The 26,557-nt window shown below is 39.0% G+C and overlaps 1 protein-coding gene across 2 annotated transcripts in view; it reads left to right on the top strand.

Moving 5' to 3' along the window:
* The window catches only part of DNM3 (dynamin 3), a 600,651-nt gene extending 594,605 nt beyond the window's left edge, over positions 1-6,046 (top strand). For both annotated transcript variants that reach the window (XM_053604810.1, XM_053604809.1), the window contains one exon: positions 1,049-6,046. In XM_053604810.1, coding sequence (XP_053460785.1) covers positions 1,049-1,118 — 70 coding nt within the window. In that variant the 3' untranslated portion in view covers positions 1,119-6,046. The remainder of the gene's footprint in view (positions 1-1,048) is intronic.
* The last annotated feature ends 20,511 nt before the right edge of the window (positions 6,047-26,557 follow it).

Genomic DNA, 26,557 nt, shown 5'->3' with positions numbered 1-26,557 from the left:
AATGTAGGGACTCAGGGACTAAATGATACTACTTGGTAACACTAAGGCTCAAATGCAATAATATTTCATGATCTATAGTATGTCTAGTCATTAAACTCAGCTATCAGAAACACCATTACCAACTAGAAAATAAGCCATAGTACTGATAATAAAATCATTAAGACCCAAAATAGGAACTGGAGCTCGTGCAGCTTACTCAAGATCTTCCACTAGGCCTATTTTACACTTAAATGTTGAGAATGCTAGAAGTCTTGATTTTCTGATTTGCTAGGACCCTGCAAATTAGAAGCAAAATATAGAACAGGTCAGAGAAAGCTAAGCTACCGTTAAGGACGATGAGAAGGGGTAACTAACATCCTGACAGAGAGAAAAAGAGGAATAAAATAACATAAAGAGAAAAAAATTCAAAAAACCATCATCTGAGACTTGCTAGTTCCTGGAGTGGTCATAACGTAGCACAGTTCATTGCCCTCTTCTTAGCAGAGATAAGTGTAATGTATTTTAGATGGTTTTCAAATAATTTCATATTTTCATTAATATTCAAAGGGATGACTTCAGTTTTGAGAAAGATTTGCCTATGAAAAAATACCTAATGTTGGGGCAGAGCCTGTGGCTCAGTTGGTAAGGCGCCGGCCCCATATACCGAGGGTGGCAGGTTCAAACCCGGCCCCGGCTGAACTGCAACCAAAAAATAGCCGGGCGTTGTGGCGGGCGCCTGTAATCCCAGCTACTCGGGAGGCTGAGGCAAGAGAATCGCTTAAGCCCAGGAGTTGGAGGTTGCTGTGAGCTGTGTGATGCCATGGCACTCTACCGAGGGCCATAAAGTGAGACTCTGTCTCTACCAAAAAAAAAAAAAAAACAAATACCTAATGTTTGTTCAAAAGTGCTGAATGAATGACAACTGAAATGTTAAGGTCGTGACGGTTCGCATCCCCTGCTGGCCTGTGTGTGCATGAGCATGTGCGTGATGGCTTTCTCAATGTTCTTGAAACAACTTTCTACTAGATATTCTACTTGTTTCTTCACTTTTCTCTTTCTCTCTTTCTAGCCGGAGACCACCCCCATCACCAACTCGTCCCACTATAATCCGTCCACTAGAATCTTCCCTGTTAGACTAAATGAAGTGTCTGGCATGGCAATTAATCACTAATGAATTATGCAAACGCAGCATATTTGGTAACTGTTGCAGTAAATCATGAGTAGTCGCATGTGTGGACATCCGTAGGCAAGTAACCAGTTTTCCTAATGCATTCATCACTCACCTTCATTGCTCATGGTATGTCAGACCTTTGGGGTTTGATTCTTAAAAACTGCTGACCCTAGAGGCTTGATATGTTGCATTGACCAAGGTAGGTTTGCATAGCAGCCCTATACTAGGGGGACCATTTGCCTCCCCTGGCATATATTTGAAACTGCTTTGAACAAGTTTTCCAGGCTATCTGCCAGGTAGCTCGTTAACTATAATTCTTCACAGATAAGAGACGATGGGCTTAGACCTGAGCTATACATATTTCTTGTCCCCCACTCTGTTTAAGATGACAGTAATTCTTTTGTCTATTATTAATACTACCACCTACTCCATGATTATGTATGTGGTTCCTCTTTCCTTACTCTTTATTTCATAAGACTGCTAGGAAGTGACTTTTTAAAATTAGGATTTCTTAAGAATAAAACTTTTCCAGCAGCATAAGGTAGCTTGCAAAGGAAAAGTCTGCATAGTTTGCTCTAGAGAGCTGCTCCTCCTGCCGGTGTGTTTTGCTTCATGCTCGAAGCACATGCATCTGTGAATGAAAGCTTGTTTTTTGTTAATCAGTTAATAGATTTGGCCAGTTTCAGAGTTCCAGGAAGAAGCAAAATATCACTTTTGTACAAATGTCTAGAAAAATATGATTTCTTTATTGATTTAGGTATTCACCTTCTGGTCCATCACATTGAAGGATGATATAGAAAATATTTAATTTTCCCAAATGATCTAATTTTTGGCATGGTGAACTAAATGTTGATACTCCAGTTTCATTATTATTTTGGCTAGAGAGGATAAAAAAGCATCTTTGTTTGTAATTTGTAATTCTCTATGTAAGAATTTACTCTACCTTTTAAACAGGTTTAATGTAACTTTCTATTCATTTTAGGTTTTCTTACTAAACCTTGAGACTTATTATGGGATAATGACATTTAAAGAATGGTATCCAAAATGATAAGTCAGTAGAAGATGCTGTAGTTTAAGTGAAGAGCTCACACTTGTACAATTGTACTACTTCAGAGCCCCTGTCCAGGTGACTTACTCCAGAAAATGGTATTGAAACATTGGGATATAAAGCAAATTAGCAATTTTTATGACTTCTAAAATTAACAAGACAGGTTTAGTCCAGGGGTTCATAGTTCAGTCTTAAGGCTAGCTTTTGTACTACGTAAAAGGACCAGATGATTAGCATGTAGGAAACAGCCAGAAGCCAATCAGAATTTTGTCTGCTAACTGTTCCCAGACTGCCGAGCAAGTATTCACTGTAGTGGCGTCCCGTGACACTATTTCATATTCTGCAGAAGTAAATCAGGTTTCAACAACTGAAATGTCTCCCTTTGAAAGTAGTAAACATGATTTGTACGTTAACTTAACTTTAATTTCCTGTTTATACCCAAAGCAGACCCTCGTAAAATAAAAAGTTTTAACCATTATTAAAAGAGAACTTGCCATGTTGTAAGGTAGTGTATTGAACTTAATCTAAAGGGTTACAGCGAGCCCGCTTACAACTGGAAAAAATGAGAGAATGTAAGCTTTACAAAAAAGGGCATTCCAGTTTTTAAAGTTGTCAATGATTTTATAAAGAACATCGCCATCCTAAGTCCTCTCGTATCTTATTTTTTTCCATTGGAAAAAAGTTAACTGTAAGTGGAACCAATGTGCAAGATACATACTGTATTTTTAAAAATAGTGTCTCAGCTAAATGGAAAAATATTAGGCAAAAATCCATAGAAAAACAAATAATCTGCAGTGAGATCTTTTCATAACATTTTCTCTTTTTAGGATTCCCTTTGCTTCTTCCTTTGAATTCTCTAAAATAGGCAGCTAGAAGATTACATTTCAGGGTTTGGCTCTGTGCTAAATGTGGTTTTGAGATTTGCTGTATTTCAAAAATTTCCTTCTGTTAAAGGAAAATATTGTGGATAACCACTGTGTGTTCTTAGATCAGCACAGACCATGTCAGAAAAAACTGGGTATTTTTCCCAAGTTTCTTTCCACTGATCTTAGGCAGTAACAAACAATGGCATTTGTCATCTTTGGCTTTTGCTTTAGATTATAGTCCCACAGTGGCGTTGTCCCAGTTGTCTCCCTTTGTGGATACATTTTTGTTCTTTCTTACTCCTATTCTAATAGAACCCAGCCTACCCTGGAATTTCTTCATTGGAAGAAATATTGGAGAATATTTTCGGTTTGCTGCATCATTATGTCATATTATTCATATGAATTCCATTTCCCAAAGGGTTTCTATCCTGCTAACAGGAGATGCCAAGGTGCATTAAGTCTGGAGCTCTAGGATGTGCATAGTGGTAGGCGCAGCATGTACAGGAGGCCTTAGGATGGGAATGCAGCTTAAAGAGCTTTCTGTTTCCCATACCATTTCAACCTTTAGTGTAACTTCTCTTGAGCAAGTGCTCTGATGTTGTCAACACAATAGATGCAGCTCTACCGTGTCTAGCATAATAAAAGTTCAGTGTCTTTTAGGATTTGGGAAGATAAAATGTGTATGTTTATTTGATAGGTAAATCTAGTTTTCTTGTCACATGCTAAATTTTGCATGCATATCGACTAATTGGAATAACCATTTACTCGATTATGAACAGATTATTAAAATAGCATTGATTTAGAACAGGTATATAGCATCTCTAAAAATCATCAGCCAACGTTACTTTCTCTTCTAAATATTGCTTTTAGCTGTGTTTTAAACACAGAAGAGCAACAGGATCTGCTTATTAGCAAATTTCCTACATGTGCAGATATAGAAGATGCAGTTTATTCCCAAACATTATAATGAAACCAATACCTGTGATGTAACTGTACACCTTCTGGACTTAGAATTAAAAAGTAGTCACATAGATTAATTGTGTGACTTTTTAGTATAGACTGTAGCCATAATTCTCAAATTTGAAATGGGACCTAATACCAGTATGTGATAAGTGTTAATGTTTTCTGTGTACAAACAGATTTTCTATGCATGTGTCTCTGTGTATACAGTATACACACAGTTTGTTTCTGTAAGTACATGTAGTTTGTGTCCCTTTGAGTAGGTAGTTTTAAAAGCACTTGTTAAAATACCATAAGCATGGATGTGATTGTATGTGTATTGTGTATATATATGTGTAAATGTATGGCTGTAAATATCTGTGTATACATGTGCTTAGTATATGTGGATATTAATATATTTTTTGAAGTGTGCTAATTCAAGAGACAGCTTTGGCTGATCTGCCATAACATGTGTTAACAGTCATTCATTTCTCATAACGCATACTTTCTAACTCGAGATTATAGCCATTCTAAGAGGTACTAAGCTCATTACCATTACAACATGGTAATGTCCACGACATTTTGCATCTAAATCCACAGCGCGGTACCTAAGTAGGAATTGCCTTTGATGATATCATTTGATAGGAAGTGAAAGAACTGGAGAACTATCTTTAAGATGCCTAATGAGAATTGTTATTTTTGGATTGCTGAACTAAATCTTTAAAAAGCTACGTTGATCTACACAGTCATTTTTTTTTTCCTCTATGGCAAATGTAAAAAAATAAAATAAAATAGAAGGATACAGCAACATAATAAAAGTAGTGGATTTTTTTCTGAGTAAATTTACTAAAAAGGTAGGGGAGAAGTTACTTACCACCTTGGAGGTAAGTCATCCACATTTTCAGGTAAGCGTTTTTCATTTGTCAAACATTATAATTATTTAAAACTAACAGGAATCTCCTTAGAATTAAGAAGGAAGCCTTTTAAATAGTAGGTCTTGGAACTGCTGAACTCAATGAAAGAAGATAACATAGTTTTGTACCTGAGTTTTGTACCACTTCTCCTAGGAAACAGCTCTGAGCTCAGAGTTGAACGTGAATGAAGGTCAGGGATTTTAGAGAAGCAATTATGAGTTCACCAAATTATACAATTATTTCTAAAAAGCTCAACTGTGTCTTCTAGATAATTTTAGTCATCCTATTTAGTATGGTTAAAATTTTGTGGTGCTCTGTATGTGAAACTTTAAGAATATTTTTGACATACGTAGTATATGCATTGCTATTCGTGTGTGTGTGTGTGTGTGTGTGTATACATGTAAAAACGTGTGTATGTGTGAGAACAAGAGAGAAACTCAAGGAAGAGTCTCCTGTTTGAAGACCTGTTCATGCTGGTATATTGGTGAGACTTCTCTCCTCTCTGGAGAATTTCTCACATGGCTCGGCTTAATTTCTTTTTTAATTTTAATCCTTGCATTCCTTAAATTTTGCTCACTATGTAATGTTTTAAAATGATGCGGGGAAAGTTACTGTCTAATCTCTTGTGTTGTCTTCTGCCAATTTGTTAAAAATTATGTCTCCCAATCAGAAATTCTACCATTACTTGACTATGCTTGATTTCGTGTGTATAGCCTTTGTTTTGCTTGCTTGTCTGTTTCTTTTCTCTCCCACTCCCCCCAACCCCCGGTAAGATAGGATTTTATTAGACAGAAAGGAATACAGAAGGAGTAAAAAAGCACCAGAGCTTCTGGCAAAGGGGAAGACCCAAGTCAGAAGTCTCCTCCTTTTTTCTCTCTTTTTAATGAAGTAGTATATAAAAGCAAAATCTCATCATTTATGTTGATTCTTTAATTAATTTGAGCCAGAATACTTTCCACTGTCTTCTTGGTACTTTTCAGGATTTCTTAATGCTGATATATGGACTCTGTGGATAGAATTTTTGAAGCAAATTCCTAAAGCCTGTATCATTCTTGAAGGTCATATGTACCTATTGTGAAAATGTGAAGCTGTATTTCTGAAGCTGAAATAAATTATAACATTTGAAGGACACCCCCCCTTTCCTCATTCTTGTATATATTTGAATCATGTTATGTGCATTTCAGTAATACCTGAGACTTCTAAATATAATTCTTTTGATCAAATTGGTTGAGTATTACCAAAGTCATGAATGATAGCATTTTGCATTTCTGTCATTAATTTGGGGGAAGATGAGTTTCTTAAAGGGAGCCAGTTGGGAAAACCAAAGGCCAGAGAGTAGGAAACATTTTATTCTGGATTTGAAGTCGTTATCGGACTAGATTGAAGAGGGACACAAACCTTGGGTAGCTGGAGCATATGATGTGACACTGGCCACAGAGCATCATGACATTTTGCCATTGAAAAAGAAGTATTCATGGAAACCCAGGGAAGTAGAAGGAGGAAAGATGTTCTGCTCAAATATCAAGCCTACAGAGGCATTTCTTACAGCAAATAATTAAACTCCTCTAACATTTGGCCTCCCTTTTCTGTTCATTGGGTATAGAGTGGAGAATTTACTCCTTTCAACTTCCCCAGCATTAAAAGTGTGCAGTAGTTACATACAACCTGTCCTGAGTTTCCAGAGAATAGAGACTCTCCATTGTGAGAGCTTCAATGATAGGTCCCTTGTCCATAAACCTAGTCCCGGATTGGGCCATCCAGAGGCATAAGACGAGAAGGGACAGAGAGAAACACTGGTTTCATTTTCCTCTGTGACTAGGACATGCTCATTGTGAAGGGCTGAACTGGACAGACTGTTGTGTCGATTCACCTTTTCCTGTTGTGATTTCTTTCTCGTATCTATCCATTTTCCATGTGTGGAGCATTCAGATCTTCAAAGGAAGCTTCTTAGAGGAAGAGAGATTTGGGATGAGAATCATGCTGTCCGTTTGTGTTTTGTTGGTTTTGACTGTATGATTCTAAAGTATGTTAATAATATATATAGAATAATTTCTAAGGTAAATTGCCAAAAACAAAAAAAAGACTTTACTGTAACTATTTAGCAATTTTCCTTTTGTGTTCTATCAGTTCTGATATCAGTGTAAATATCTGCTTGATTTGTTTTCAAAAGTTTTGTTTTTCGCTGGAAACTTTATGATCTCCTATTGAGAAACCTATTTGGTCTTTGGGTTCCATTGACCTCAGACCTAGCCTCCAACTACTTCAGCACACACCTGCCATTGCCATTTTGCAAATCCTTTGCTCAGTATTAGAATAAGTGTAAAAGATATTAACTAAAACTACAACCTTAATTCAAAGTTTCCCAAAGTGCACTCCATGATATCTTAATAAGTTTTTCATACACATACACCAAGCATTTGGACAAATATACTTGGGATGTGATGACTAAAAATGCACATTTCTTTGCTGAAAGAATTTATAGAAGCCTTAAAATCAGATCACATTGTGAATCTCTAAGAGAAGGACAGACTTACTTGTCCATAGAAGCTTTATTCATAGAGCGTCTCACAGGACTTGGGTTCTGAGGCACATGCCTTAGGGAACACAGCTTCGGAGTTTTAAGCCAGAGGAAAAGCCATTGAGTGTGGTTATCCCGGCACAGACTGTCATTAACAAAAACTTGGTTGATAAACATGGGAGCAAAAGGAGCTCCCAGCTTAGGACAACCCACGTGGAGCTCTGGTGCTTTGTCACAGTGGTGTCTTAGTCCCACGGAGGAAGGTCACACAGGAACAGAAGGCATGAAAGCAGATTAGAGACATAGATGCCGCAGGTCTCAATGAGACTTGTGTAGGGTTCAGATAATTCTCTACCTTACTGTTTCTTTCTGACTCTCTAAAACAAGAACTCTTTTCAATTAATTACTTACTCCCATGAGATTATTTGAAGGAAAGGATCCAGGTTGATTTAAAATTAAAGATCATCAGAAAAGAATTTGGAAGAACACCCATTGCCATTCTTTTCTCCCTTTTCTAAGCCTCCAGACTCACCCACTGCTCAGGGACACCTAGTTCCCTGAATGATGGGCAAAGAAAGCAAGCAGAAAATGTTTTGTGAGGTTTTGCTTATTTGTTGGTTTTTAGATGGAGTCATACTCTGTTGCCCTGAGCAGAATGCCGTGGTGACAGCTCAAAGCAACCTCAAACTCATGGGCTTAAGAGATTCTCTTGCCTCCGCCTCCTAAGTAGCTGGGACTACAGGCGTTCACCATGATGCTTGGCTAGTTTCTCTATTGTTAGTAGAGATGGGGTCTCCCTCTTGCTCAGGCTGGTCTCAAACTCCTGAGCTCAGGTGATCCACCTGCCTCCGCCTCCCAGTGTGCTAGGATTACAAACTTGAGCCAGTAAAAGCTATACGAAGACATTTCAGGGATTTCCCCAGAGGAATGTCCTCATAAGACCAAACTGCAGCATTGAGGTAGATCCATAATGCAGGTAATTCACTATTTGTATTAATAATTTATTATTTTGTATATGAATTATGTCCTCGTTCCACATACAACTTTTCCAATCTCCATACCTTACTGTTTTGGCCAAGCAGTTCTGCTATGAAGTTATTTTTCAGAAAGATTTAAAAAAACGAAAACCTGAAATTATGATTTCCTTTAGGCAAAATGGTTTATAAGGTGAATACTAGGATGATAAGTTTTAAAATTTGTTAGCAACTCAGTATTCCAATTCAGTTCTCCAGCATTCATACTAGGCAAGGTGACAGCATGAGGTGCTTTTGAAGCTCTGCATGTAAAAAGCCCAAATATTCTCAGCCCTTGTCTATAAGCACAGCACTTCAGCCCTAAGTAGGTAATAGAGAAAATTCTGGAAAAGAAATAGCAAAAACCCCAACTTCCCAGATCCATGACAGTTGACTCTGACCCACTGAATAGTCTCATCCTTTGCCACCCTTTTGTGGCATTGAGAGGAAGGTTAGATGCAGGGTAAGTGAAGATGAAAAGAAAGGAACTATTGGGTGTGGGGAATGATTGTCACCCTGATATTTGAAGTGAACAGTCTAGCTGTCAGTGAAAATATATCCCAAGACATAAAGTTTCTGTTCCTGTTTCTGGATTAGAGCACCAAACTATCTCAGACAGGAAAGTGTTTCGGTGTATGCTAACAGAATGTCCCTTCAGCACTGTGGCCTTGCTGTCCAGTTTAATGGCTCACCTCCCCACCCTGCTGAGGTAATTAAAGTGTTCTAAAGCCCCTTCAGAACTCAAAAATAGTTGCTGTTTGCTGGACAGGTGATAAATCTCCTTGAGCCTGACAGAAATTTAATTACACTTTCTTCATGAAAATGCCAGGGATACCCATTACCTAGATCTCTAAAGCTAAAGGTTTGCAGAACCTCTTCCCCCACCCCCAGTCCACCGTTGAAAGGTTAGGTACCAATAAGGAGCCCTTCATCATTTAAATGGATGGGAGCCCTCCTTAGTGCAGCCAGCTTAAATTGAACTGAAGAAAAATTGAACTTGGACTTTGGGGAAGGTAAGATCATTTTTTACCACTGCTCAGAAATAGCCCAGTCAGTTTGGCTCCAGGGACATCTCATGGAAGATGAAAAAGAAGTTTTTGTTTCTGTTTTTTATAGACTTCATTGCTCCACTCACTGAAGTGTTGCAGGAATAAGATGGAAGTGAGTATGTTGTTGGACACCTGAATGAGTAACTAGAGAGGGTAGGGCAGGGAGACCACCTCGCAGTTCTGTGGCTTGCTGTAATGTGGAATTCATTACTGATCTGGTTAGAAAGAGGAAATTAAAGTGTAGACTTCTACTGGAAACCAGTGGGAAGGCTTTATTTGGCCTGCTGTATTCCTGCTTTCCAAGCTGTTCATTGCAACGTATAGTCTGTTGTTCTATCTTCTATAGCTGCAAATTATCTTCCTGGCAAACACCAAGAGATTGATGTCAAAATGAAGCACAACTCCGGACCTTTATTTCACAATCTGTGGACCCAATAAAATGCAAGCCAGGCCAGGGATATGGAGAAAGATCTGGCAGACCAGATTTCATTTACCCTGGACCCACTGCAGAATAAATCAGAATTTCAGTTGTACCTAGCCCTAAGATAGAGAGAATCCTCCAAAATCCTGGGGTCACCGTGAACCAGACTAGCCTCCTACTTTCTCTAGGCCTGAATCCACATCGTGACTATTCACCTGGAGCAAATTCTTACTTCCAAATGCTTTTCTTTGAGACCAACCTCTGATGCTGTGATTACATTGCTCATTTCATCTCTGGACGCCTTCTAATTCCCCTTACTTAAAAACATTCACCTGCTGTATTTCTATATCAAATCCCCGCCCCCATGGAAATTTCACAACCCTTATTGAAATCCTTAGAAATAACCGAATGTCACAAAATCAGGATTAGGAATCAAATATCTAAGTTACAAAGATATTTGGCTCTGGGACTATTCCCAGTTCTCCTGAATAAGATTGCACAGATTTATCATTCCATGGTACTAAATAGTAAAAACCTTTGAGCGACCTCCAGTGGCTCATACCTAGCATACTGCTGGTAGCCAGGAAAAGTCCCAGGAATTGCTAACTTGCCCTGTGACGTTCTTTCATTGCCCCTGCATGTCTGCATGTGTCGTTTTGGGTTTTTTTGTTTGTTTGTTTGTTTGTTTGTTTGTTTGGTCTGATTTGAACTTGACTGTTGTGAAATATTTTTGCATGCTATTATTTGAATTTGTTTTATAATTTAAATATTGTTTGCCTCCTCTGCATCTGTGTTTTTCTTTTTGTTATTTTGTTTTGTTTTGTTTTTACTAGGCGAGCCCCTCCTGCAGTTCCAGGAAGACCATCCTAACCCCCGTCATTCATCTCCTTTTGTTTCCAACAACATGTCTACCCCTGGTATTTAAAAGCCTTTCCTTTGCACTATATGTCACATGTACATAAAAACTTTTATTTTTGATCCAAGTCTATAATAAAACAAAGTTTATTCTATATAAAAATGAAATGTGTTCTGTTTCTTTTTCTAAAGAAGACTCAAATTAAAATAAGACTTTGTTTCAACTTAAGAACCAGGTAAGGTAAAAAATACTTTATTTGATCTTTTAAAGAGCTTCATTAAAAAAAGTTCTTCAAGGATTGTAATGTATAAAGATCTTTGCTGGAGAATAATTATCTTCTGTTGAAATTTCTAAGAGTGAAAAGATGAAGAAAAATTTTTTGTGGGTGTCTAGAAAAGACACAGCTGACTGAATAATTTCAACTCACCTCCAGTTATCCCGTTAATGATTACCATTGCACCAAAATATTTTTTCCTATTTTTATGGTTTCTCTGAACACTCTTATGGGAAATAAAATAGGTAAGATCATGGAAGAAACTGTAGGTCTGAAACACATAAACCTCACAAATTCTACTTGGCAAATTCAGGAAGAAAACCCCCATCATTCAAAATAAAAGGATAGGGTATGGAAATATTGCCCCCTTGAGAAGAGAGCCTGTTCATGATGTTGGTAAAGTACTAGAAAAAAGTTTGGTACTAAAACCCATATCATTGTACCAAATGTACTGTATACATTTGTGGGAAAAGAGAACTTTTTTGTTTGGCTCAGTCCTCAAATGTTAATTCCAACACTTTGTTAATTCCAACACTTAAAATGTAAGCTGTCATTTTTTAACAAGTATCCAAAAAGTTTGCCCAAATAAGATGTTTTTTATTAAGGTAATGATAGCACCTCCTGCCAAATAGGTGATCTGAGGTCTTCCCAAAGGTTTGAAACTTAATTCAGGATTTTCTTTATTGAAAATTTACATGGCCTAAATTAGAATTTAAAGGTTTTTAAAATTTAAAAAGAATTTAAAAGATCTCTCCCATGAGATCACTTCTACTTGTACCTCCCTTTAGTATTTTAAGACAGAAAACTACATGACAGGAGGTCCCATTTACTCCGCATCTGACCTAGGCAAGCCCTGGCAAGGAGTGGTGTGTGGAGGATCTGAGCAGGAACCCCAGATTCTAAAATGGAGAGCCCTCATTACTCAGGCTCTTTCTTTGGACCATAAAAATGTTTTTTGAGGACTAAGTTCTCTGCTCAAAAATGCAAAATCAGCTAAAAATGATTCCTATGCCATGTTCTATCGTTTTTACTTGTGTCCCAAGTCCCGTGACTACCATTTAGAATCGCTGGTAACTAGGAGAGTTCAAAGGCTCCAAAGCGAGGCATCAACTGAAGCGCAGGTCTACCAGGAAGCAGTGGCATTGACGCAAAATTACACACAGAATGCAGTCTCTTGCCCTTCCCCTCAGCTCCAGTCACAGGCCAGGCATTAGATTTTATGAATAGTATTCTTATTGGACTGCAGTCTCATCCTAACGGGCACGTGGTCCCCAGTTTATGTCATACCACCGCCCCAAACAAAAAACAGGTTAACATTGGAAAGGTTTTCTCCAATTTATTTTTTTAAGTATTTAATACTTTTCCACTTTGCCTTCATCAAGGACTTATTTTCATACACAGTATTAACACAGTTCAGATAAAACTGTGTCAATTATAGTGTAAATTGACCTGATGAATGATGAGAGAGGAAAACTCCAATGATAGTGGAATGAAACGATAACTTTATTCAGTCTTCCCGTGTTCCCTTTCTCATATTCCATAGAAAAGAAAAGGAAGAGAGAGAAATCAAGGTGGGGGGCAGGAAGCAGCCAGAAGCAAAACTAAACCATGATAAGTTTGTTAATATATATTTACTGTTAGTAGTGTTTTTATATTTCATAACGCACCCTTCCGCAACTCTCCTTACCACTACCTTCACCCTCCATATTTAATAGAGGGATGAAATGGTACAGCATTCTTCACAGTTAGCCCTAACTCAGGGTCAGGAAGAGCCAAACTATTATACCTTCAATAAATACAATCTTCCTGAAATATTTTCATTCTTCTGTTTATGTATCAAAAACATTTTTATGAACTCATAAAAATGCCCTACTCACAGGAAACACCAGATAAGTAACAGGACACAAGTGACTTACATACTAGTTGAATAAGCAATTACAGTGTAGTATAAGGGAACAGTTACAATAAGGGAAAAGTGTAGTCTTTTCTGTAAGAAATGTTACTGACTTCAGGACTTCAGAAACAGCTACTTGAGTTCTAGAATCGTATTACACACTTTACCCAAGACAGTGCTAACAGTCCAGAACATGGTGATTGTGACTTCTGACAAAGAAAGGAATAATAGAACTCATTTTAGCCAATCAGAAACCATACTTTTTATTCCAAATGGGATTAACGCAAGACTAAATCACACGGGTGGTGGCTGAGAAGAAAGCGTATTGGTATTGGAGCAGTGAAGCGCTGTTAGCTTGGCTCCTAACACAAAGGCTTTGGATTCAGAAGGTGCTCAATAGCAGCCTTCCTCGGACAGCAGATTCTGTGGTCTCCAGCTGGGAAAAAACCCACAACATCTAAGAGATGGAAAAAAGAGAACTAAAGGTAGGAAAAAATAAATAGAACATCTGATCCCTTTGGTACGGGGTGTCACTGGTAAATCAATGTCTGTAAGCCTTGGGAACCACATGTACTTTAGGGGTGTTCTAACAGACATCCTAGATGCTGAAAGCCAAAAGAAGGTAAGAAAATGACCCCGCTGTTAGAGGCAGGGATACCTCTGTAGTGGGTTTTTGGCATGACCTACTTCAATGCTCTTTATCCTATAGTTTAAAAAATTGTTATATTTGCCAACAGCTGTTTCATAACTCAGCATTAAGTATGATTGTGAAGTCCTCAGAAAATTGATATTCAATTATTTAGTCCAATTCCCTGAATTTCTGAAGTAAACTTTCTGAACCACGACTCCATTTTAAAACCATGAACCTCATTCACTCAAAGATTGCTGAAAAAGAGAGGGAAAAAAAAACTTTCGTAAGCTTTTACGATTACTACAGTCCATATCTGAATAAATCTCATTGAGCTTATGACACTATGCTGCCATATGTCCCTCCATTTAAATGGATATATGAGGTGCTTCCATTGACATAGTACAGACACTCCTTGACTTAGGATTGTGTATGTTCCAATAAACCCAGTGGAAGATGAAAATATCATTTAGTTGAAAATACATTTACTATTCCAATGAACCCATGGTAAGGCCAAACAATCTTAAGTTGAACCACCATAAGTTAGGGACCATCTTCATACACCAGTTGTTTGTCTTTATGCCACAAGTTATTATTGAATGAGAACACTGTCGACATAGTAAGATGATCAAACCAGGTGTCTGGCTACTGAGGGAGTCAAGACTCCAAACTGCTACTCTCATCCTCAGCTTTTACCCGAATCCTGTTTTATAGTATTTTATAGCAGGTCTCACTGTTCAGGCCCCATTCACATCTTCAATAACCTCATGAACATGAGCCTTGAGCAGGTACAGAGTGAAGAAAGCGTCAGCAAACCCCAGAAGGCCAGAGAGGCATAAGGATTCTCAAGACAGTAGCCAAGAAGCCACTAACGTGGGTTCTGCCCATCGGAACAGCTGCTCACAAAGAACGGTTCTGATGGCCTTCCAGGCTCCTCAGGGCTATGTTTTCCTCTCCTGCTTCTATCTCTGAGGGTGCTTTTCAGAGGCAATTGATAGCAATTTACAGCCAAGGACAGTGTTCCTTCTGCCTGTTTTTGTTTTGTTTTGTTTTAAGAGACAAAAAAGACTCATCTACATATACAAAAGCTGCCTGGGGTCTAAAACATCTATTTGTTTTAGCAATTTTGAAAGAATGGGAGGCCCACTGTGTTCTCACTGACCAGAGTCTAAACGTCACTTGGGCGGGGCACTAGGCCACAGGGCCATCCTACAGTGGCGAGCAGTGAGCCAGCCAGCTTGGGCAGCAGAAGCAGCTTTTCTGAACTAGCTTTTACAGGGGCCCACAGGACTGCATTTTCCCTTGGTCTCAGCATTGGTAAAAGCAATTTGACCCATTGTCCTAACAGCATTATGGTCAAAGAGTTATTGACCAGTGCTTGTCTGTTTAGGGCAGAAGACCTGGGGCTGGTCCTGAATGTCATCTGAACCTCAATGCCAATTGGTGCCAGTTGGTGGCAGAAAAGAGATTTTGCCCTTCTCAGCCCCTTCCTTGGGCACCTTTATCCCCCTGACGGGCACGAGTCGTCTCAGCAGGATGGTGTTGCCCGGCCCACGGTGCTGAGCAAATGCCAGCAGTTGGGAAATGGCTGCTTCCTTAAGTACCCCACCTCTGGATAATCACCCACTAATCACAGAACAGACCTGGGAAGAAAATGGTGTTTGGGTTTGGTTGGCAATTGCTATCGTTTCCCAGGTAATCGAAGTAACATTATGAGTTGCAAAAGAAAAAAGCGGCTGGAAGTATTGGCCACTGCCTCCCCACATCTTCAGCTGTATCTAATCTGCCTCTGCCCCACGGCTGAGCGACCCTGAGCCTCCCAGCGATGAATGTTCCTTCTGAGAATGGATCCAGCATCCCCAGGATGCTGGTCAAACCCTGGCTCTCACCTAAGCCCTGATCACTTTGCCCAGAACCAAACTTTTCAGAACACTGCAATGAGTCTGCCCACCACAGAAGTTTGCACAGTTCATAGGAAATCTGTATCATTATCTTCACAAGGCCCTTGTCAAATGCACATCCCCCAGAGAATCAGCACGTTAATTCCATTAGCAAAAAATAATGTTTGTGATAATGTGAGGAGGGCTACGCTGGGACTACCTTAAAAGTGAAGAGAAACACACACCCCAAGTCCACCCCTTCCTGCCCATCAACACACGCCACCACCACACACGGTACTATCTCCCTTAAATTACTGTGACTTATACCATTATCCCTTTATAACAGCCTGTGGCAGTCTAAGAATATTTAGACCTCTGGGTCACCCTCCGTGCTAATCCCTACTCTGTATACTCCTATTCCATCCCCTTCTCCTACCCCTCCCAAACTTCTGAAATCCTTCCACCATCCCCGCTGTAATTCACTGCCCATGACCAACAAAACATCATCTTCAGCCTACCCTCAGGATACGCACTTCACAAAATCAGATTTTCTCTAAAAGCACTGCTTCCCCTACACCCTTCACAAAAGGTGGCATGTTGGCTCCCAAAGCCCTCATACTGCTGAGCCTGAGGTGGGCTAGTTATCCTTGTTTTTCATTCTTACTTCCAGATTCTTCCTTCCTCATCACTAAAGCCCCCAGCTCTGAACCTTATGACCTCAGGTACCAGCACAAACTATCCCACATTGTTGCCTTTAACTACCAGCCCCAATTTCATCCTCCCTTATTTTGCCTCCTGTTTCACTGTCACTCCCTCCTATGCTACTCCTGTGTTAATTTCTTTTCATATACTTGTAGGTAATCCATCCCCACCCTGCCTTTTATTTTCTTGGACTTCACGCTTCCAATGATTTTGCCCTCCATGCTATCTCAGCTACTCATTGCCAACTGTATAACCTTGTCTTTATTCACTTTCTGATCTCTACATCCTATCCTGCTAACCTACTTCTATTGTCTGAATCCCTTGGACCTCTATCCACTGAACCTATGCTGTCCCTCAGCCTCAGCTGTCCTTCACCTCCCTTGAGGTCCACCCTCCTTACCCAACTTAAACCCGTGGTCAGTCATTATAACCATGCCGATGCATATATATCCCCTTCACCCTTACCCTTCTCTCAGTTTTATAAAACTGTCACTCTGGGTAAATCTGACACTCTATACCTTCTGTGGTTTGCAGCCATGGAACTGCACGTGGTTTGGAAAACACACCCAAAGACGTGCATGCACACACACACACACACACAGCCAAGCTAGCTGGTTTCACTTTAAATTCATCCCCACCATACTCAAGAAAGCTTTTAAAACTGCCAGGCAATTATACCAATCATCTCTAGTTCATCCACTCTCCCAGTGAAAGCTATCTCATACCTTCTCTCTCCTCACTCCCTTATCCCTTCCCCCCATCCATCCTCACTCTCAGCTGATTCTTGGCCTCCAATTTCCCTGAGAAAATTAGAGCAATCAGAAAAGAACTTCCAAAGAATCTCCTCACCTCTCTACCCACTTAGCAATATATCTCCGTATATTCTGCCTTCCCTCTTGTTACCATAGATCACCGACCCTTGATCTCGTCTGAAGCCCGTCTTGCCCTTGCTGCATTAGATCCCATCCTCTCCTCTTACTCAAGAATGTTACCCCTGCATTCTTCCATCTCGCACATCACCACCTCTCACACTTGACTATTTCGTTTCAATCAGCATGCGAACAGGCCAACATTTAGTCTTCAGTTCACCTCACGGTTTCTGTCCTATTTCCTGGCCCCCTTTGAAGCAGAATTTCCAGAAACCTATCTGCACTCTCTGAGCTCAAAGCTACAATTCCTCTTCTTCTATCCTCTCTTAAATCTGCTCCAAATAGGTTTTTATTCCCACCACTCCAACAAAAACCTATTCTTTTTGAAGATACCATTGACCTTCTCATTAAATCCAATGGTCAACTTTCAATTCTTGTCTTGCCTGATTTACTCTAATTTTTATACGATAAGCACAGTTGATCCCTCAGTCTTATGACTGCACTTGGTTTCCAAAACCAAAAAGATTTTTTGATTTTTTGCCTCTTGCTTTAGTGGTTTTTCCATCACTTTTTTTTTGCTTGTTCTTTTTCTCCCCAACATTTTACTTGGGAGTTCTTGGTCCTCTTCTCTGTCTATACCTACTTCCTTGGTGATCTCATCCAGTCCCATAAAATACCACTTAAATTGCCAAGAAATCCCAAAATTATATCTTCATTTCATACCTCTTTCTCAAACTCCAAACTCATATTTCCTGTTCCCTGTTCAGCATTTCAGCCTGTTATCACAGCTCAATTCACAATTGCCAAAATGTGGAAACAACCAAAATGCCCACCAGCCCAGAAATGGATTAACAAGCTGTGATGTATGTATACTATGGAATACTATTCAGCCATAAAAAAGATGGAGACTTTACATCTTTTGTATTAACCTAGACGGAGTTGAAACACAGTCTTCTCAGTAAAGTATCACAAGAATGGGGAAGCTAGAATTCAATATACTCAATACTAATATAGAGATAGTAGACAATTTAATACATGCCCACATAAAAGAAAGACTCAAGATGGGGGGGCAGGGAAGAAGGGAGCAGGGAGAGGGGAGGAGAAAGGGGAAAGGAGGTGCTCCCACTTAATGGGCATTTAATGGGCATGTTAGGGTGTATGGCACACCTCTTGGGGACAAAACATAATTATAAGAGGGACTCTACCTAACAAATGCAAACATTGTATCCTAATTCCTTGTACCCTCAAATTAATCAGAAAAACATAAAAAAAAATTTAAAGAAAGCATTTCAGCCTGGATGTCTATAAGACGCTCCATAATCTACACTGCCCAAACTGAAGTCCTAATCTTTCTTCCCAAAAATTCCTAGTTACCTTCCCTTTTCCCCCATCTTAACTAATGACAGAGCCATCTTTCAATTTGCTCAAGCCAAAAACCTTAATTTGTAACTCTTCTCTTTCTCTCACATGCTACATCGAATACATCAGGCCATCTGTTGGCTTTACTTTCAAATTATATCCAGAACGTGATTATTTTTGCCACTCTGTGCTAAGTCACCATCATCCCTTGCTTAGATTACCGCAGGAGCTTCCTAATGCTTCTTCCTGTGTCCACACTTGCCCCATAGCAACCAGAATGAGTCTTTCAAAATCTATGTCATCTAATATCCCCCTTTTTCTCTACGACCCTTCGATGGTTCTCATCTCAGAGTGAGAGCCAGAATCCTTGCAGTAGACTGCACTGTCACAAACATCCCAGCCTCCCACATTACCTCTCTGGCCTCATCTTCTCTTCTCCTTGCTGGCTCCACTTCAGTCACTCCTTGCTGTTCCCCAAACATGCCAAGAATTCTCTGTCCTGGGTCTTTGCACTGGCTCTTTCCTCTGCCTGGAATGCTTTCCCCCCAGGCAATCTCAATTATTCCATCACTTCCTTCAAGTCTTGGTTAAATCAGTGGTTCTCAACTTGTGGGTCGTGACCCACAGGAACTGTATTAAAGAGTTGTGGCATTAGGAAGGCTGAGAACCACTGGGCTAAATATTATCTTTTTCACGCGATCTACATGAACGCCCTTATTTAATACTATGTCACTTTTTATTACCTTCCATTCATATATTATTATCTTTCTTCTACTAGAATATAAGCTCTACTAGGTCAAGGACCTTTGTCCTGTTTATTCAAAGATAGATCCCAAGCATATAGAACAATATTTGCCATACGGTAAGTACTCAATAAATATTCCTGAGCCTACACATCAAAACATGAATAGTAGAAAGTGAGTAGAAGTAGGGCTAGGTAGATACTAAATATTTTGTTGGATAGGGGGGAAGAGAATAAGGGATACAGAGGATGATGAGGGATTTGAAAAGGCCCTAAGAGCAACTGCCTACCATTAACCTTTAGCTCTGGATGCATTCCAGCCATCAGAAAACTCAAGTAGCAGCCCATTCCCAACTCTGAGTCTCCCTGTCCTCAGCTATAAAATGGAAATGAAACTTTTATAGGATTGTTATAAATAAACAAGATAATTTCTGTTTAGGGTTTCTGTTTTTTTTCCTGATACAGGCTTGGGAGGTTGTGTTTCCAGGAATTTACCTATTTCCTCTACGTTTTCTAGTTTGTGAGCTTAGAGGTTTTTGCAATATTTACAGATTGTATTTCTTCTTTATTCTTTATTCTGCATCTTTAACTGACTGGGTTTGTTCAAGAGCCTTATCTTTAAGCTCTGAGATTCATTCTCTGGCTTTGTTTAGCCTGTTGTTGAAGCTTTCTGCTGTATTTTAAAATTCCCTAAATGAATCTTTCATTTCTTTATGTCCTATAATATCCTTTCTTATGTTAGCTAGTAATTTCATGATAAAAATCTTCAACAAACTAGGTATAAAAGGAACATACCTCAATTTAATCCATATGTGACAAACCCACAGCCGACATCATACTGAATGGGGAAAAGTTGAAAGAGCTGGTACAAGATAAGGGTGCCCACTGGTCACCATTCCTATTCAGCATAGCACTGGAAGTCCTAGCCAGAGCAATCAGGCAAGAGAAATAAATGAAAGGTATAGTATTCAAATTGGGAAAGAGGAGGTCAAACTATTCCTGTTCGCTGATGATATGATTTTATATCTAGGAAACCTGAAAGACTACAGCAAAAGACTCCTGGACTTGATATATAAATTCAGCAAAGTCTCAGGTTATAAAATCCATGTACACAAATCAGTAGCATTTCTATATGCTAATCACGGTCAAGCTGAGAGTCTAATCAAAGACACAGTACCATTTACAATAGTTATAAAGAAAATAAAATATCTAGGAATATAGTTAAATAAGGAGGTGAATGATCTTTACAAAGAGAACTATGAAACATGGATGAAAGAAATCACAGATGACATAAATAAATGAAAAAACATCCTGTTCTTGTGCATTAGTAGAATCAACATTGTTAAAACAGCCATTCTGCCCAAAGTGATTTACAGCTTCAATGCAATCCCCATCAAAATCCCAATGTCATATTTCACAGATCTACAAAAAAACAATTCTATACTTCATTTGCAACAAAAAAGAGTCTGATAGCCAGAGCAATCATAAGCAAAAAGAACGAATCTGGAGGCATCACACTCTCTGACTTCAAGTTGTAGTATACTAGAAGGCTATTACATAACCAAAGCATCATGGCACTGGTATAAAAATAGAGACCTAGACCAGTGGAATAGAATAGAAAAATCCAAAAACAATACCATTTACCTATAACCTACTGAATTTTAACAAAGCAGACGACAACATACACTGGGGAAAGGAGGCCCTTCAATTAATAGTGCTTGGAAAACTGGATAGCCACATGTAGAAGAATAAAACAGAACCCCCATCTCTTACCATATACAAAAATTAAATCAAGATGAGTAAAAGACTCAAATGTCAGGCATTAAACCATAAAAATTCTAGAAGAAAACATAGAAAAACTATTTTCTATGCAAAGAATTATGATTAACACAAAGAATTTATGACTAAGACTCCAAAGACAAATATAACAACAAAAATATATAAATGGGCTTAATTAAATTAAAAGGCTTCTGCATGGGAAAGGAAACAACCAACAGAGTAAATAGACAACCTGCAGAAAGGAGGAAAATATTCACTAGCTATACATCCAAGAAAGGGCTGACATCCAGAATCTACAACAAACTCAGACAAATCAGCAAGAAAAAAATGAACAATCCCACTTAAAAGTGGGCAAAAGACATGAACAAAAGGTTTTCAAAGGAAAATAAACAAATTATCAACAAACATAGAAAAAAATGCTCAACATCACTCATCATCAAATTAAAACCACATTGAGATACCACCTTACCCCTGTCAGAATGGCCAGTAATAAAAACTCAAAAAACAATAAATTCTGGTGTAGATGCAGAGAGAAAGAGTGTTTATAAACGGTGATTGGAGGTGAAAATTAGTACAACCTCTATGGAAAACAGTATGGAAGTTCCTCAAAGAAATAAAATGTAGACCTACCATTCAATCCAACAATACGACTGCCAGGCACCTACCCAAAGGAAGTTATTTCATAAGACACCTGTACTTGAATATTTATTGCAGCATACTTCACAATTGCAGAGATAGGGAATCAACCACATGCCCATCAAATTCATTAGTGGACTAAGAAAATGTGGTGATATGCAGAAGGTGTCCCCAAAATGTATACACATTTTAAGAAAGGAAAAACTGCATTAAAATCGTAATACTTAACATATACTGATAACAAAAGATGAATATAAGACATACTGAGCATCTCTTGTAATTGCAGAAGTCAAACCTGGCTTCAGTATTACAAATTCAATACAGTTTTTTCCTGTCTTAATATGTGTATGCCTTTTTGGGCACCTTCTGGACTATTACTCAGCCATAAAAAGGCAATTAAATAATTTAATGTGCAGCAACTTGAATGGAACTGTAGACCTTGTCTAAGCAAAGTACCCCAATAATGGGAAAACCACCATCACACGTACTCTGTAATAATTGGGAGCTAAACAATAGGCACACAAGGGCACAAAGAGACATTAAGGTCATTGGAAATTAAGAAAGGGAGGGGGCAGAAGAGGGAAAGGGAGGGGAGGGAGGGGGGAAGTGGGTAGAGGGAAGGGGATTGGTGGGATTACACCAGGGGTGCATCTTACAAGGGTATATGTGAAACTTGGTAAATGGTCTGTAAAGCTAGTGAATGATGCCCCATGATCGTATCAATGTACACAGCTATGATTTAATAAAATAAAATAAAAAGAAAGGGAGGGGGAAGGGACAAATCTGGGTACGATGAATACTATTCTGGTGATGGGCACGCTAAAGGCCCTGACTTAAACATTATCCAAGGTATCCCATGTAAAAAACCTTTGAACTTCCTTAAATTTTGAAATTAAAAACAAGAGAATGTATACATAAAGTACATAGCACATTACCTGGAAACCACTAGATGCTCGAAAATGAAGGTGCTATTCCTTATCAAACCCCAGTGTGCTATTACTTTCTGAATTGACAGAGACCACAGAAGCAAGAGTCATTTCCCATACCACACAATTCAGCTAGAATTTCAAGACTCTCATTGAATTTCTTTATAAAAGAAATAGCAATAACTTCCACACGATGGCACTGTGTCCCGGCCCCATGTCCCTGAATTCAATGGGTTTGGAATACTGTATAATTGTGTAACTGATGCCCTCTGCTGACTTGTTTTCTTTTTCTTGTCTTGGAGCCTCTGGCTTACAGGATGTAAATGTTGACTCTGTGTGCATCCTATTATACGTTGGGTATGAATTTTTAGCTCCCTAAACTCTTCCTCCAAAGTTTACAGTGCTGACGTAAGTATACAAGTATGACACTGACATTAACATGATCTCCACACAGAACCACTCAGTTGTGCCTGGCTTCTACCTAAATGCCACTCATAACACAGATGCATCAGAGCACAAAATAAAGTACACCTGCAAAACTGTGTCTCTACCTCTCCTTGATCCTTTCCACCTCAACATCAATCCTGGGCACCATTTTGGAGGGGTGGGCAAAGCCACCTGCCTATTCCTCCATCCTTGCTCTCCTTGCCACATCACCCTTCCTTATAACTTTTTTTTTTATTATTAAATCATAGCTGTGTACATTAATGCAATCACAGGGTACAATGTGCTGGTTTTATATACAATATGAAATATTTTCATCACACTGGTTAACATAGTCTTCATGGCATTTTCTTAGTTATTGTGTTGAGACATTTATATTCTACATTGAGTAAATTTCACATGTACCCTTGTAAGATGCACCATAGGTGTGGTCCCACCAATTACTCTCTCTCCACTTATTCTCCCCCCTCCTCTCCCTCTCCCCTTTCCCCATATTCTTGGGCTATAATTGGGTTCTAGCTTTCACATGAAAGCTATAAATTGGTTTCATATTAGGGCTGAGTATTTTGGATACTTTTTCTTCCATTCTTGAGATACTTTGCTAAGAAGTATATGTTCCAGTACCATCCATGTAAACATGAAAGAGGTAAAGTCTCCACCTTTTTTAAAGGCTGCATAATATTCCAGTATTGTGTACATATACCACAATTTATTAATCCATTCATGGATCAGTGGGCACTTGGGCTTCTTCCATGACTTAGCAATTATGAATTGGGCTGCAATAAACATTCTGGTACAAATACCTTTGTTATAATGTGATTTTTGGTCTTCTGGATATATACCTAGTAGAGGAATTGTAGGATTGAATGGTAGGTCTATTTTTAGATCTCTAAGTGTTCTTCAAACATCTTTCCAAAAGGAACGTATCAGTTTGCATTCCCACCAGCACCTACCCTATAATTTAAGAGTGAAGTAGAGCTGGGTGTGGAGAGGGAAGGCCAGACAGCTTCTTATTCAAGTATGTACTTGACAGGTGAAGATTTAATTATGATAGTATTGTAACCTCCCCCTCCTTTCTCCTGTACCCAAAATACACACCATGATAGTCTCTAGAAATGAAAATCAGTAATATTCTACTTGTACCCCTTCATTGTGGTTTAAATGTAAGAGATTGGCTAGATCACTGAATTAATGTGACAAATCACTTTCCAAACAACTGCCATACTAGGCCATACCAATTATTTTTAAGCCTGAATCCCTATACCAGCAGCAAGCCAAAGGGGCATGCCACAGGTGACCTTCATCATCCTTCTGATGGCAGCGCTTATTGGAAGGCCCTAGATTTCTCAATATGTTCTTAACATCTATGGCTTTTTTATTTACAATTTTTCTTAAGCCTTTTTGGAATCCATTTTGGTTTCTGGCCTATACAACTTCTTGGAGTAACATGAAAAAAAGGTATACAATTGTATTTTCATTTGTCTTAAACTTACCCTGCTCAAATTATAAAGGGTGTCTTCTCCTTTTATAAGTCATTACTTGGTGAACAAATCAACATTTACTTTTACCTTTAGCAATTTCACAGGCAACAATTATATTTCCTTTGAGCCTTCCTTCCAAGCTGTGGTGTTCTATTCTCTAATCTGTTTTTCATAGGGAAGCTTCCTTTCCATTTGATTCCTATAATTTTGATTATTCTAGTCACCCTTCTGTGTCCACTATAGGCTGGCTGGAGGGCAACCAATTCTGCACCAAGAATTCTATGCTTCTATGTATATTTCAATCCCTTTCTCAAGTATGCTCAGAATTTTGAGCCAATGTCTTTGGGATACTATGTATGAAACACATTAGCCCAGATGAATCAACTCAAGCATCTCAAACTTAAGCTTCATTCTTATTATCTATCTAACACACACACACACACACACACACACACACACACACACACACACACACACACACACCCCTGACATTCCCACTTGTTTGCTCATGGCCTGAGGGAAACAAGAATCCATGGAAGTGAGAAGCCCCAGTCACTCTCTACTCCTCTTCTCCCTCTCTGCATGAAGTTACCCAATTCTCTGCAGAGCTAAACTGCTGCTCATCTCCATGCCAACTGCCATCACCCTCAGTCCGGACCTTCATTTTACACCACAGTTGCCACAAGAATTCTACCTGCTTAGCCCTCATAGTTCAGCCTCAAAACTGCTGCCAAAATTCTCATTCATATCCAAGCATGCTTCATTTTACTGTGCTTCCCTGTATATGCTTCACAGATTCTAAGTTTTTTTTCAAGCTGAAGGTTTGTGGCAACCCTACATCAAAAAAGTCTATCGGGGCCATTCTTCCAACACCATGTACTCATGCCACACCTCTGTGTCACACTTGGGTGATTCTTTCAATATTTCAAATGTTTTTATTTTTATTATATCTGGTGTGGTGATCTGCGATTAGTGACCTTTGGTGTTACTATTGTGATTGTTTGGGGGTTCCACAAACCACGCCAATATAAGACAATGAATTTAATCCATAAATGTTTTCCATGTTCCCCGCCGACCTGCTGTTCCCATGGTTCTTCCTTTCTTCAAGCGTCCTTACTCCCTGAGATATAACAACACTAACCTGAGACACAGCAATATTGAAATTAGGCCAACTAATAACCCTACAAATAGCATATCTCTCACTTTAAATCAAAAACAGAAATAATTTAAACTTAGGGAGAGAGCATGCTGGGAGTCAAGAGGATAGGCTGAAGGCTAGGCCTCTTGCCCCAGTTAGCCAAGTTGTGAATACAAAGGAAAACTTCTTGAGGGAAATCAAAAGTGCTCCTCCAGTGAACACAGAAATGATAAGAAAGCAAAACAGCCTTATTACCAATATGGAGAAAGCGTTAGTGGTCCAGACACATAGAAGATCCAAACAGCCACGATATTCTCTCATTAAGCCAAAACCTAATCCAGAGCAAGGCCCCAACTCTTATTAATTCTACAAAGGCTGCGGGGAGAGGTGAGGAAGCTGTAGAAGTCTGAAGCTAGCAGAGGTTGGTTCACAAAACTTAAGGAAAGAACTTGTCTTCATAACATAAAAATACCAGGTGAAGCAGTACGTGCTGATGAAACCCAGAAGCTAAGCTGACTGATGAAGATGGCTACCACAAACAATCGATTGTCAATGTAGATGAAACAGCCTTATGTTGGAAGACGACATGGAGTACTCTCATAGATAAAGAGAAGTGAATGCCTAGCTCCAAAGCTTCAAAGGACAAACTAACTATTTTGGTCTTCGTTAATGCAGCTGGTAATGTTAAGTTAAAACCAATGGTCATATACCATTCTGAAAATCCCCACGCCCTTAAGAATTGCACTAAATGTACTCTGTGCTCTAGAAATGAAACAACAAAGCCTGGGATGACAGCACGTCAGTCGAGGGAATGGTTTAATGCATATTTTAAGCTGAACAAAAAAATTTTTCTTCAAAATATTACTGCTCATTACAGGCCTAGTCATACAAGTGCTCTGATGGTCATCTACATGGAGATAAAAGTTGTTTTCATGCCTGCCAATACAACACCCAGTCTGCAGCACACAGGTCAAGGAGGGATTTCAATGTTCAAGTCTCATTATTTAAGAAATATACTTTAAAGTCTACAG

This window comes from Nycticebus coucang, chromosome 10 (assembly GCF_027406575.1).
Source record: "Nycticebus coucang isolate mNycCou1 chromosome 10, mNycCou1.pri, whole genome shotgun sequence".
Classification (NCBI taxonomy): Eukaryota; Metazoa; Chordata; class Mammalia; order Primates; family Lorisidae; genus Nycticebus; species Nycticebus coucang.
Note: the sequence above shows the minus strand (reverse complement) of the source record. Positions and strands in the feature narration are given on the sequence as shown.